Below are 14,463 nucleotides of genomic sequence, written 5' to 3'. Positions count from 1 at the left end.
TGAGGGTATTTACATCCAAATCAGGTGAACAGTGTAGGAATTACAACAGTTTGCATATGTGCCTCCCACTTGTTAAGGGACCAAACGTAATGGGACAATTGGCTTCTCAGCTGTTCCATGGCCAGGTGTGTGTTATTCCCTCATTATCCCAATTACAATGAGCAGATAAAAGGTCCAGAGTTCATTTCAAGTGTGCTATTTGCATTTGGAATCTGTTGCTGTCAACTGTCAAGATGAGATCCAAAGAGCTGTCACTATCAGTGAAGCAAGCCTTCATTAGACTGAAAAAACAAAACAAACCTATCAGAGAGATAGCAAAAACATTAGGCGTGGCCAAAACAACTGTTTGGAACATTCTTAAAAGAAGGAACGCACCGGTGAGCTCAGCAGCACCAAAAGACCCGGAAGACCACGGAAAACAACTGTGGTGGATGACCGAAGAATTCTTTCCCTGGTGAAGAAAACACCCTTCACAACAGTTGGCCAGATCAAGATGTATGTGTGTCAAAGTCAACAATCAAGAGAAGACTTCACCAGAGTGAATACAGAGGGTTCACCACAAGATGTAAACCATTGGTGAGCCTCAAAAACAGGAAGGCCAGATTAGAGTTTGCCAAACGACATCTAAAAAAGCCTTCACAGTTCTGGAACAACATCCTATGGACAGATGAGACCAAGATCAACTTGTACCAGAGTGATGGGAAGAGAAGAGTATGGAGAAGGAAAGGAACTGCTCATGATCCTAAGCATACCACCTCATCAGTGAAGCATGGTGGTGGTAGTGTCATGGCGTGGGCATATATGGCTGCCAGTGGAACTGGTTCTCTTGTATTTATTGATGATGTGACTGCTGACAAAAGCAGCAGGATGAATTCTGAAGTGTTTCGGGCAATATTATCTGCTCATATTCAGCCAAATGCTTCAGAACTCATTGGACGGCGCTTCACAGTGCAGATGGACAATGACCCAAAGCATACTGCAAAAGCAACCAAAGAGTTTTTGAAGGGAAAGAAGTGGACTGTTATGCAATGGCCAAGTCAATCACCTGACCTGAATCCGATTGAGCATGCATTTCACTTGCTGAAGACAAAACTGAAGGGAAAATGCCCCAAGAACAAGCAGGAACTGAAGACGGTTGCAGTAGAGGCCTGGCAGAGCATCACCAGGGATGAAACGATGTTGATGTCTATGCGTTCCAGACTTCAGGCTGTAATTGACTGCAAAGGATTTGCAACCAAGTATTAAAAAGTGAAAGTTTGATTTATGATTATTATTCTGTCCCATTACTTTTGGTCCCTCAACAAGTGGGAGGCACATATGCAAACTGTTGTAATTCCTACACCGTTCACCTGATTTGGATGTAAATACCCTCAAATTAAAGCTGACAGTCTGCAGTTAAAGCACATCTGTACTGAACTTTTGCTTTATTCTGCCTTGAGTGTTGGAGTTGTCTGTCTGTCTGTCTATCTATCTATTTCATTTGCTTTACTCAGAGATCCGTCATACACTCCCACCTCCATTATTTATCGCCATTATGTGACTCATTTGAGTTCAGCAAGAAATGAACATGCACATTTATTCATTTATTATTTTATTTAGACATATATCAGAAGCATCTTTTGATGGCATAAAGACACTAAATTAAATGACTTTGAATATTAGAAAATGTTCTTACGAGACTGGCTGAGCATTGGCACCATTTTGGCCACCATTATCTGGATATTTTATTGGCTGTACTTGGAGTAACCTGTCAGAAAAAATAGCTCTGAATGTGTTTAATGCTAGTGAATTGAATGAATTGATTGACTATTTGTTTATAACTTAAGATTTATGTGGTGACCAGAGCAACCATTGACTGATTTGACAGAGCTGCAAATTAACAACTCCAAATAGAAGTGACGACAGTAGAGCTCATGTGATTTGTCTTCTGGAGGTGTTGTGGAAATGCTTACTAGCAACTAACACAGCATTGCAACTTGCTGACCTCCAGAGATTGAACTGCTATTAGTGTGACGGCACCTTTAGAGGGGATAAAGTGGTGCAAGACCCTGCAGGGTTGAGCAGGCCTCGGCAGGTCTGAGGTACAGGATGATTGAAGAAGACTTCACAGTCAGATGCCTTCACCACATGATCTTCCTCTAACAGACACCTCTGAAACACAAGAGTCAATGGGACAAATCAATCAAGCAGTCAGTCAGTTTCTGTCATACATATATGTATATGAAATTCATATTCGGAAAATTGCTGACACTGCCTGTAATGTTTGTGTAGCTTCTGCAGTAGGTAAGAGATCCTGTGTTATTACATTGGTCTGGCTTCAGTAATGACAATTAACAGTAATTAGAGCTTCTAGTGCTGGAGCAACTACTGTCAGTCATCATCAGTAATGAAGTAAGGCCACGTTAGTCTTTCTTTCCCTTTTAGTGCTCACTCACAGTGTGTCATAGTGAGACATGACTGCCCCCTACTGACCGCTTTCAGAATAACCTCACAACCATTGGAACTTTTTCTATGTACATTTAATGGCTTTTATACACAGCTATAGTTGACAATAAGACTTATCTATAGCTGTTATCCAACTGCTTTATGCAAGTTTTCTGAAACAGCGTAAAAGGGAGCATTATTTCAACCGAATGGCCATTTTTGTCTAGGAGATTCAAAATGTTTAATGTAGGAACTAATTGTAAAAATCTAGTTAAATATAATTTTAATGCTTTTTTTAATATTAACTTTACACATACCATTTTTTGAACATTTTAATACAAGAAAATTGCCTCACTGGGACTTTTGTGAGCATTTTTGAGTGATAAAGCCAACAAGTAGCCCAATCAAGTGGATTTATTGAAATAGTTTGAACTTCCCTGAAATTAATTGAGCTTCTCAACTCTAACCGTAATGTTTAGTTTACATTAAAGACAGTTCATACTTGTGAGTCATGAGACAAGGAAGAATCAAATGTGACCTTGGACCACAAAACCAGTCTTAAGTCACTGGGGTATATTTGTAGCAATAGCCAAAAATACATTTTATGGCAAAAATCAGTAGGATATTAAGTAAAGATCATGTTTCATCTTACCGTAAATATATCAAAACTTCATTTTTGATTGGTAATATTCATTGCGAAGAACTTCATTTGGACAATTTTAAAGGCGATTTTCTCAATATTTGATTTTTCTTTGCACCCTCGGATTCCAGATATTCATATAGTTGTATCTTGGTCAAATATTGTCAGATCCTAACAAACCATACATCAATGGAAATCTTATTTTTTCAGCTTTCAGATGATGTATAAATCTCAATTTCGAAACAATCGACACTTATGACTGGTTTTGTGGTCCAGGGACAGACACACACACACACACAGACAGACACACACAGACACACACACACACAGACACACACACACACACACATGTTTGTTTTTCTATACTTGTGAGGACTTTCATAGACTTCTATTGTTTTTATACTGACCTAACAATATTTTCTATTGCCCTACACCAACCCTACCCCTAAACCTACCCCTTACAGAAATCTTTTTGCATTTTTACATTTTGAGATAAACTTCATTCAGTATTTTTAATAATTTATTTCCCTTGCCAAATGTCCTCACAAAGTCAAAAATGTTAGGTTTTACTATCCTTGTGGGGACATCTGGTCCTCACAAGTATAGCTAAACAAGCCCACACACACACACACACACACACACACACACACAAACACAAACACACAAACCCTGCTGGAAAAAAACTAAAATTAAACCAGCCCATATTTGTTTCTGGTATTTATGCTAGTTAAAGGTGGTCTTTAAACCTGGCCAATCTGATCTTCAGATGGTCTCCAAGCCAAGCAGACTGGAAAATTCTAACAGACCAGTCTGACCAGGCTGGGAGACCAGCAGACAAGATTAGGCTGGTTTAACACACCCCAATACCTAGTTTGTTACTGTCAATGCATTGCATTGCATAATCCTTAAACCACCTAAACATTTAAGAATGGTGTGTTTTCCATATCTGTTTCTTCAACCAATATCAGATGTTCAGGATAATTTTTGCTTATTTAACATTTATAGATATTCTCTGTGTTTTGTTCTGTATTGTGTATTCTGTATTGAATTGTGACAAACAAATTATGCGATTGTAAAAATGTCAATTTCATACAAATTAAAACAGTGAAATTTAATATATGAACTAGATAATACAGCAATAAAAAGTTTGTATTAGGCCAGCAGTTATATCCATTTGAATCATGGTAAATAGTCCGTTGAATAATTTGTTTGTCATAATCTTGTCTCCCCTATTTGTGTAGCAGTCCATCTGGGCAGCTCTAGTGGTCATACAGGACATAATTTGCCATGCAAATTCAGATGGACTCTTATCAAGCACTGTGTGTGTGTGTGTGTGTGTGTGGCAAAGAGAGAGAAACATTCAGACAGACTCATGTGTTGGTTCTTACAAAAGAAACAGACTCCATTCAGCCTGCACTAATCCAGATGGGAAGTCAAAGAGCAGAAAGTCCACGGCACCAAAGTCATTTCATCACTTTTTTATTCATTTAGATAGTTTTCTGTCATGCTTAAGGAGGGGGAAGGAGAGAGAGAGAGAGAGAACGGAAGGGAAAATGACCAACATTGGTGAGGCGTTTTGCTTGACACGACTTCCTCACTCCGTCTGCCTGCCGTTATCTGTTTAATTCATCCTCCTATCTGGGCTGTCTTTACCCTCGCTAAATTTCCCTTTGACACGCATGCCTTCCTGCGCATAATCCAGACCTACCGGGCAGAATTAGCACCGGAGGAATTGATAGAATGACGAAATGGAGAGAATAGGACAGGTGGAAATAAAATGTCAGAGCGAACGGACTGATTTGACTCCGAATCAAATTGTCAGGCTCGATATGGGCCGTGTTTTGGGGGAAATGCTGACAGATGAAAAGGTGTCAGGGAAGAACGTTTGGAAGAAAAAGGGGTAAAATGACATGGAAAAGAATATTTAAAAAGATGAGCTCAAACTCTCAGTCTTAAACTTTCGATGCTAAACTTTTGATGGAAGGTCGAGCGTTTGGATGCGTATTTTTTCTGGAGTATTTCAGTAGATCTTTCCTACACAGCCAGTCAGTAGTTTTGGACCATTTTGTCACTATTAACCAACTATAAGCCCCTAAAGTAAGTATTGAACTGCAGCACGTAACTCATATTACAGTGTTTCCCACAGAAAGAGAGTTTTAGTTGTAATTTAATATGACCAAATGGTAAGAAAATAGAGTGATTAAATCGGATGTGACCGAAACATGACTCGTGGTTCTGAATGATTCACTTAGTGAGTCTGATTCAAACTGCTAACCCAGGAGCAAGTAGGTTGAATTTTTGTGTAATATTGTTTTGAATACAGGCATGAATACAGTATGGCATTAAAAATGGTGTTAAATGATTTCCATCATTAAAACAGCTGAAAAATCTTAAAGCTGAATGATTTGCAATATACACTGATTAAACCACAAGTTTAATTTATGTATAATTTGACTTTATTTATCATTTATAATTGTTGTTTTTATTATTTATTTATTTTTATTATTTAGATATTTATTAGTAGTAGTTTTAACACACACGCAGATATATGTATTCTCGCAGTGCATTTATTTTTTCATTTTTTTTATAAAAAGTAATAATTTTTTAATATAGTTTTACTTGTTAAAACTATAAATAGAAATTACAATAAAAATCCATACTAGGTTTTAATAGATTAAAAATAATGAGTTATGATTAATTTACTGAAAAAGTACTGAAACTTTTTTTTACATTTTAACCCTATAAAAATGCAAATTTTAAAAACAAATAAATTCTATACTGTAAAAAAAAAAAAAAAAAAAAAAAAGCTTCAGCAGATTTTTGAGTTTTCTCAACTTATTTTTGTGGGAGATTCTCACATTTTTGTTGTATAAACTTAAAACAATAAGTTGAGAAAACTCAGAAATCTGCTGAAGCTGGTTGCCTTAAAATTTTAAGTTGGCTCAACCTTTTTTTTTTTTTTTTTTTTACAGTGTAGCTGTTAGTAAATTAAAATAATTAGTTGTTTAACAAATTAATCATTAATTTAAAACTTAAAACTTAAAAATAGCTGTCAGAAGAATAAAATTGATTCATTTCACGACTTTCTTTTAATTTCAGAAATAACTACATTTGGTTTTACTTGGCTATAAAACAAAATTACAACTTAAAATGCATATTAGCGGTCAAATGATTAAAATAATTAAACAGTTGTAATTCATTTGAAGATTTTTTTGGTTTTTAAGGATGGCGCCAGTGTTACCTGTTTAAAAACATTTAAGTGCACATTTATTTATTTATTTGTATGCTTCTTTGTTTAACAGTGATAATTCCTTTTTGTTATTTGAAGAGGTTTAATAAAGGTAAAAAAGTTTCATGATTTGGCTCATTAATTTTTTTGTGAATTGTAAACACGCCTCACAATGTGTTCTTTGCTCATTGTTCAAATGAGATGATATCTCACAAAACTTTCCCTATAACTCACATTTTTAAAATCACACAATTTAATTTATTATAGTATTTTGTAATTTTAGTCGCAAAATCATTTGGGTTTTGAGGAGAGGCGTTCTATTATTTTTTGAAGTGATCAGACTAACTAGATTTCTGCCTGCTGGATGATAAAACATAAAAAGAAGAAGAAAAAAAAAAGAAATCATAGAAATTTTGTGAAAAACACGTTTTGACTTGGAGCAGTCAGCAAGCCCATAATACCCTAGCAACTCCCTAGCAACCATCCGGCAATGTTCCAGCAAGCTCCAGAGCATTGACAGAAGAGTTCTATCACATGTGTGTGTTAGTGTGAATGAACATGTCTAAATATTCTTCACCAGAGTGTTGATCAGTGTTTCTGTGTCATTGATTCATTCTTCATAAATGAGCTGTCATTGTGAAGCATTAGACTGCGCAGTGAGGAGTCATTTAGTCCTTCATGCGTGGGTAATGACCGCTCAATTAATGCAGTTCATCACAGCAGACGCCTGTCACTGATTCTGCTGCTCCTCTGGCTCCAGTGTTCTGGCCTTTAACATCTCCTCATTGTGACCCTTAAAATTAGTTTGAATGGATTTTTACTGATATGACCCCTTCAAAATCTTATGTTTGTATATTTTTACAGGTACTCTCACCTCGTCCCGTCCCTGCAGATGATGCAGTTCTCTGCAGCCGCAGGTTTGAGTCGTCTGCTCATTATTGTGGGGGTGTTGAAGCCGGCCCTTCAGGGAGGAGACGTCCCAGAGGAACTCATACAGCAACAGGTCAGTCCACAAACTCTATCTGAGCCTGCTGACACTTCATGGATCAACAATCCGCTATTGTGGTCACTTAATTTCAGGGTTATCAGATTCAGTTTCAGTTTTTAATGTTTAAAGGGTAATTGTGTCTTGTAAGCAGATCAGTGAGTAAATATACAACTAAAGGTTAAGATGTCACTGCTCCTAGTTTTCTTCAGTAGTGATTCCCAACCAGGGGTACACATTCTCCAAAAGGTATGTTAGTACTTATCTATTCAAAAAATCATTCTGGCTGTGAATAGATTAATTTTGATTCATTTCATGATTTCTAATGATTTTGAAGGTCTTAAATACCTATAAAAATACATTAAAACTTAAAATAAAAAATATATTACCTGTCAAAATATTATTTTCAGGATTTTCTTTGAAGTTCAATTTTTTTTTTTTGCGTTATTACAAAATAATAAAAAAAATAAAAGATTCCCGTCAAAGTTCTGAAATAACTTTTTTCTGTTAAACTTACAAAAAATTACAACTTTAAAAAATACATGCTAGCTTGCAATAGATTAAAATAATTGTGCTTAATTTTATGATTTTCTTTTCATTTCTGAAATAACTTGGTTTTACTTGTTAAGTTTTAATTCATAGCTGTCAAACGATTAAAATAATTAAACCGTTGTGATTCTTTTTTTTTTTTCACTGACGACAGATATCAGTTTAAAAACATTATTAAGTGCACATTTCATCTTTGGCATGTTACTGCATTTGATTTCTTTTAAAAAAGCAAAGCAATGTAATATTTATTTCTATAGTAAGTAATATTTATTTCTATAGCACCTTTCAAGCGCAAGTGTCACAAAGTGCTGTACAACAACAGTATACAATGAAGAAATAAAAGACATGACAATTTAAAAATTAGACAAAAGCAAGTTTAAACAAGTGAGTTTTCAGCTGCTTTTTAAAAATGTCCACCGAGTCCAAAGATCTCAGTTCCCGAGGAAGAGCATTCCACAACTTGGGAGCAACTACTTCAAATGCACAGTCTCCTTTTGTCTTTAATCTAGACCGTGGAACAACTAGTAGGAACTGATTTGAAGATCTCAGATTCCTACTAGAGTTATAGGGTTTCAACATCTCATGTATATACACAGGGGCTTGACCATTCAACGCTCTAAACACCATGACAAGAATTTTAAAATGAATTCTAAATTTGACAGGAAGCCAATGTAAAGAAATTAAAATTGGGGTTACGTGAGATCTCTTTGATGACTTAGTTAAGAGTTTAGCAGCAGAATTTTGAACCACTTGTAAGCGTTTGAGTGTTGAATTACTAAGACAGGTAAAAAGAGAGTTGCAGTAATCAAGGCGGGAGGAAATAAATGCATGTATAATCATTTCCAGCTCCGCTGTAGACACAACTGGCCTCAATTTTGCGATGTTTCTCAACTGATAAAAACAATTTTGAACCAAATAATTCACATGCTGATCAAGACTGAAGGCTTGCCCCATATGAACACCTAAATTACGAATGGTAGATTTAACAGAATGTGATAAAGAACCAAGACCTTCCATCACTTTTGGAAGAACACCAACAGGAGCTGAGATAAGTACTTCAGTTTTTTCAGGATTTAACTGTAGACTTTAATGGAGTTTATACAGTTTAAAAGAACAGACAATTTTGTAATTTCGTGAGACTTATGTTCCATGAAGATATTTTGTCAATTTCTTACTGTAAATATATAAAAACTTCATTTTTGAGTAGTAATATGCATTGCTAAGAACTTCATTTGGACAACTTTAAAGGCGATTTTCTCAATATTTCGATTTTTTTGCACCCTCAGATTTTCAAATAGTTGTATCTCAGCCAAATATTGTCCGATCCTAACAAACCATACATCAATGGAAAGCTTATTTATGGATGATGTATAAATCTCAATTTCAAAAAATTGACACTTAAGACTGGTTTTGTGGTCCAGGGTCACATATAAGCTGTACTGTTTTACTTGAATTTGATTGTTTTTGGAATTTCAACAAACTTGATTATTACTGATGATGGCGAGACGTAAAAGGTTCTTCGAACATGGCCACTTGGTGGTGCCGTTGCGTAAATTACAGTAAAGTCCACGAGTCGTTTGACATGCGGGGCAGGATTTCTGGAGAACAAGAGAAGCAGTTTAATGATCAGTTGTCTAAGATGAACAACTTTCCCGGATGGATCGTGTGAATGTGAGAGGCTGCAGACAGAGACTGACGCCGAGGCTCTTTGAAACGCCTTCAGACTGGGTTTCTCAGGTCACGATGCAAAACAGCCGCGCGCAGTCAAGGTACGAGGCCGCTCTCTTCGCTCCAGTTCCACCCAATTTCATGCACGTTAACATTCGGCCACGAATATGCAAAACATTTATTAGAATTTTGAATGGCCCCTCTTCCACTCAAAAAGCTACAGATTCCCATTTACGACATGAATCGAAGGTTGACCTGAGGAACGGAAGAGGTGATTTAGAGGAATGCTTCGCCTTTATAAGGAGGTTGAAATAATTAATGCACAACAGGAAGGTGGTGATGACTAGGTGTGTTTTTTTCTTTATTTCATACATGCCCATCCTTCCTCTCTATCTGCATAAAAACAGACACAGTGTTTTTAAGACCTCTGTCTCATTTGTCTGGGAAAGATTAGAAGCATAAAACGAAAGCAATATGTTTCTTTGTAACGGTAGATTTCAACAAAACAAAACAAAATAAACGAGCTTTAAAATATCTGGCTGTTTGCTAGAGACAAAAACAACTTTGCTTGTGTTGGTGTAAATGCGGTAGGCTGCTTGAAGCAAAATGCATCCATGGCATGCAACTGTTTTAGTATACAGTTATTATAAATGTATAAATTAACCTCAGGTTATGGTTGCAACCATAGATGCATGTTAACTACATTTGTGCTGCATTTGGAAACTTCAGAGACATCAAAGGCGTTGATGTTTTGGAGAACTGTTTGCATGGAAGTCAATAGAGAAGATGCCCCAGTCCATATATATATATATATATATATATATATATATAGATAGATAGATAGATAGATAGATATAGATATGTGTAACACCTGAGTAGTGCCACAGACTGATGGACTCCATGCCACGCCGCATTGCTGCAGTAATTCAGGCAAAAGGAGCCCCAACTAAGTATTGAGTGCTGTACATGCTCATACTTTTCATTTTCATACTTTTCAGTTGGCCAAGATTTCTAAAAATCCTTTCTTTGTATTGGTCTTAAGTAATATTCTAATTTTCTGAGATACTGAATTTGGGATTTTCCTTAGTTGTCAGTTATAATCATCAAAATTAAAAGAAATAAACATTTGAAATATATCAGTCTGTGTGTAATGAATGAATATAATATACAAGTTTCACTTTTTGAATGGAATTAGTGAAATAAATCAACTTTTTGATGATATTCTAATTATATGACCAGCACCTGTATATGTGTGTGTGTGTTGCATTAGTTTCTGCCAACAGTTTGACTGTAAATTTCTGAAAGGAAAGTGTTCAATCTCTATGGTGGAACTCAAATAATACACTACAGCTAATATCTTAGTTTAATACATGCTCAATTTATGGTTTATATCTAATAAAAGAAAATAATATATGAATGACTGCTACCATATATTATATACTACTGTTTAAAAGGTTGGTCTCAAAAGAAGTCTCTTATGCTCATCAAGACTAAATTATTAGATAAAAAATACAGTAAAATTTTGGGAAATGTTTCTACAATTTAAAATTGCTGCTTTCTATTTTAATTTATTTTAAAATGTATTTTATTCCTGTGATGCAACGCTTGATTTTCAGCAGCCATTACTCCAGTCTTCGCTGTCAGTGTTTGAAATAGAAATCTTTTGTAACATTATAAATGTCTTTACTTATTGTTACTTATGATTAATTTAATGTGCCCTTGTTATATGTGACCCTGGACCACAAAACCAGTCTTAAGTCACTGGGGTATATTTGTAGCAATAGCCAAAAATACATTGTATGGGTCAAAATGATCCATTTTTCTTTTATGTTAAAAATCATTAGATATTAAGTAAAGATCATGTTCCTTTCCTTTCCTAAATTTCCTAGCATAAATATATTAAAACTTAATTTTTGATTAGTAATATGCATTGCTAAGAACTTCATTGGGCAATTTTTTTGCACCCTCAGATTATAGATATTCAAATAGTTGTATCTCAGCCAAATATTGTCCAATCCTAACAAACCATACATCAATGGAAAGCTTATTTATTCAGCATTCAGATGATGTATAAATCTCAATTTCGAAACAATTGACACTTATGACTGGTTTTGTGGTCCAGGGTCACATATAAGACTTTTGGAGAAAAAAAAAAAAAAACTGATCGCAAACTGTTGAATGGTAGTGTATAACCTACTGACTTTTTGGACTTTTGTCTTATTTACAATATACAGAATGGTCTTTAAAAATGTCCACCTTTTTGCTTTCTCTAAATTAATTAAAAAAAGCGACATGCATTTTTAAAAGTACAAATATTTTGCCTCTTAACTAATATAGTTGCATGCATAATAATTATAAAAATTGAAAAATGTTGTCACACCGCAGGCCATGTTAACCTAAGGTCAGATATCAAGTCTAATGCTGTTGCTCATAGGGACTTATCAATGCATGTTCAAACTACAAACCACATGATTTAAAGAAATAAAGGAAAAGGTGCCGTCAATGCTTTCACTGCATTCACATGAGACGTCTTTACACAAGAACACAGACAATCAAATAGCAATTAGTGGCTACATGGTGCTTTCATGTTTAACCGAGAGGAATCTTGGCTCTTGAAATGACTGTCGACATTTAATTTGACCGCTCTGTCTCTCAGAATGGAGGATTGTTCTTCATGAGAGGATCTGCTCCTCTCGAGCTGTTGACTCAAGTGTTGACTTGACGCTTTCAAGTGTGTCTGTCTGAGGTCACTGAGAGTGTTTTACATCTGCGTGTATATTACAATGACCAAAGAGTGAAAATTAAATATTGGAACAACTCGCGTCGTTTGAGCCACCTAGCTACAGTATACCTAGTCATGGCGTAGCTATACAGTAATATATCTCTATGTAAATACATTTGCTCAGCTATTAAGTGAAGATAGAAATCAAATCAGTATATAAATCAGTGCTTGTTATGATTTTTTTTCTTGTGATTGCTTTGTCAGAAATATCTGCTGTGTAACCCTGCCCATCAGAGTGCTGCAGTAGACGAGCATTTCTTTCTCAACGAGAGCGCATCTCAAGTCAGGTAATGACTTTAGCTTCAATGCATAGTTTGATAAATGTCTATACTTATAGTGGCCCCAAAAAACATACTTTTGAACCACGTTTCATAAGAAACTTGTTTGTTTTTATTAAAAAAAAAAAAAGGGAAAGAAAGAAAGAAATACTGTTTCAAATTAAGATTGGACACTTTCATAGTTATTGTGATGATCTTCACCTTTAATTACTCTGATAGGACACCTGCATGAATTCAAATTTATTGCAGTAATTTTTAGTTTGTAATGCAATGAGAATTAAATATTTTTAAGTGTGATAAACTACTTTTAAAACCACTATATAATATGCAGTGCACAGGTGTTATTATATTAATTGAACTAAAAAAATAAAATAAAAACTTAAACTTATTTTATTATAACTAATTGCCAAGGCAGCATTTCTCATTTTCATTTAGTTAATTTTAATGTACTAAAATAACTAAAACTGAAATAAAATAAAATAAAAAAACTAAAAATGTAAAAAAATTTTTAAAAAATAAAATAAAATCAATAATAATAATAAAAAATTAATAAAACGAAACTAATAAAATGACAAAAACATATGTAAAACTAACTTGGATTAAAATGAAAATGAAAACAGAATTAAAAAAAAAAAATTAATAAAGCTATAATAGTATCTCAACACTTGTGGGATCTGAGGTTTTAACTAAAAGAGATAACATACATTTCTGCTTTTTGAAACGATACATTTCATTGGACTACAGCAATAACAATGTTCATCATCATCATCATTGTTATTATTATTAATTTTGTTAAAATTGATTTTTTGTTTTATTTAGGCTTTTTGAAACCATAATAAATATTATGAATCTGCTACAAATTATTATTGCTGCAGTCCAGTAATATTAATTTATTCTTGTTAATTGTGCTAATTATGAATAATAATAATAATAATAAACCTGCTTAAGCAGAAAAGTGTGGACAGTGTATGTATAAGACAGAAAAACAAAACCAAAAAAACACTGGTCAAAGCAATTAATGGTGTAGTAATAAGTGATCACTAGTGTGAATTGCCTTCATTTATGCTGCTGTTTGAATGTCCTTGACATTTTCAGAGAGATCTCCAGATATAAGCCTCTCTCTAGCAAGACATCTGTGCATGTGATCACTGGGGAATCCTTTGATGATCAGCTTCCTTCAGATCTCAACCAAGTGAGTGTCTTTCACAGTCCCACTTTCTACCTTCACTTCTGAACTTTAGTTAGTTTTAATCAGAGGCAAATCCTTTGCTGAACGTCTCATTAACTGTCAGGTGGCTGCTGAACTTCAGAGCAAGTTTTTGGAGCGCTCTTATCCCGGTGCCAATCACATCCAGATTCGTGGGGCGGATCGTCACATGATCTACAAAAATCCATCCTCGCTTATCAAACATTTGCATAAGCTTGTGTCACAAAGGCAGTCCAACCAACAGAGGCAGTGAGATGCTTCAGAAAATGCAGTCTCTCTAATAACAACAGATCAATAACAGCTCCTTCCCCTGCAGCTGTCACAAACTCTCTTCAGTGATGCAAGAGGCCAAATAACAGCTTCATATTTCTGCTTACAAAGGAAACTGAAATCTCTGTAGTTTGTTTGTTGATGGATTGTACATTTTGGTGAACTGCTGAAGACATAATTTAACTGTACTTATTTTTTGTCAAAATGCCTTTTTTTTTTATGCGATTAAAGTTAAGTAAATGAAACCTGTCATGAACTCATATTTCAGATTTCCTACAAACAATAGTTTATTTAGAGGTAAAAAATGCAGTGTTCAGTGCAAAGAATTTTTTTTTGCGATTCACATTGTCATCAGTGACATAACAGACAATAGTTCACCTGATTCTATTCTAACTATTTATTAGCCTCTAAATAAAGCATCTACTGTACCA

General features: G+C 34.8%; 1 protein-coding gene across 3 annotated transcripts in view; it reads left to right on the top strand.

Moving 5' to 3' along the window:
- Positions 1-14,463, top strand: part of si:dkey-122a22.2 (uncharacterized) — a 27,733-nt gene extending 13,270 nt beyond the window's left edge. For all 3 annotated transcript variants that reach the window (XM_058747509.1, XM_058747508.1, XM_058747510.1), the window contains 4 exons: positions 7,158-7,296; positions 12,482-12,564; positions 13,651-13,747; positions 13,848-14,463. In XM_058747509.1, the coding sequence (XP_058603492.1) occupies positions 7,158-7,296; positions 12,482-12,564; positions 13,651-13,747; positions 13,848-14,015 (487 nt within the window). In that variant the 3' untranslated portion in view covers positions 14,016-14,463. The remainder of the gene's footprint in view (positions 1-7,157; positions 7,297-12,481; positions 12,565-13,650; positions 13,748-13,847) is intronic.

The sequence above is a fragment of the Onychostoma macrolepis genome, chromosome 16, assembly GCF_012432095.1.
Source record: "Onychostoma macrolepis isolate SWU-2019 chromosome 16, ASM1243209v1, whole genome shotgun sequence".
Taxonomy (NCBI): domain Eukaryota; kingdom Metazoa; phylum Chordata; class Actinopteri; order Cypriniformes; family Cyprinidae; genus Onychostoma; species Onychostoma macrolepis.
This window is presented reverse-complemented; position numbering and strand designations above follow the sequence as displayed.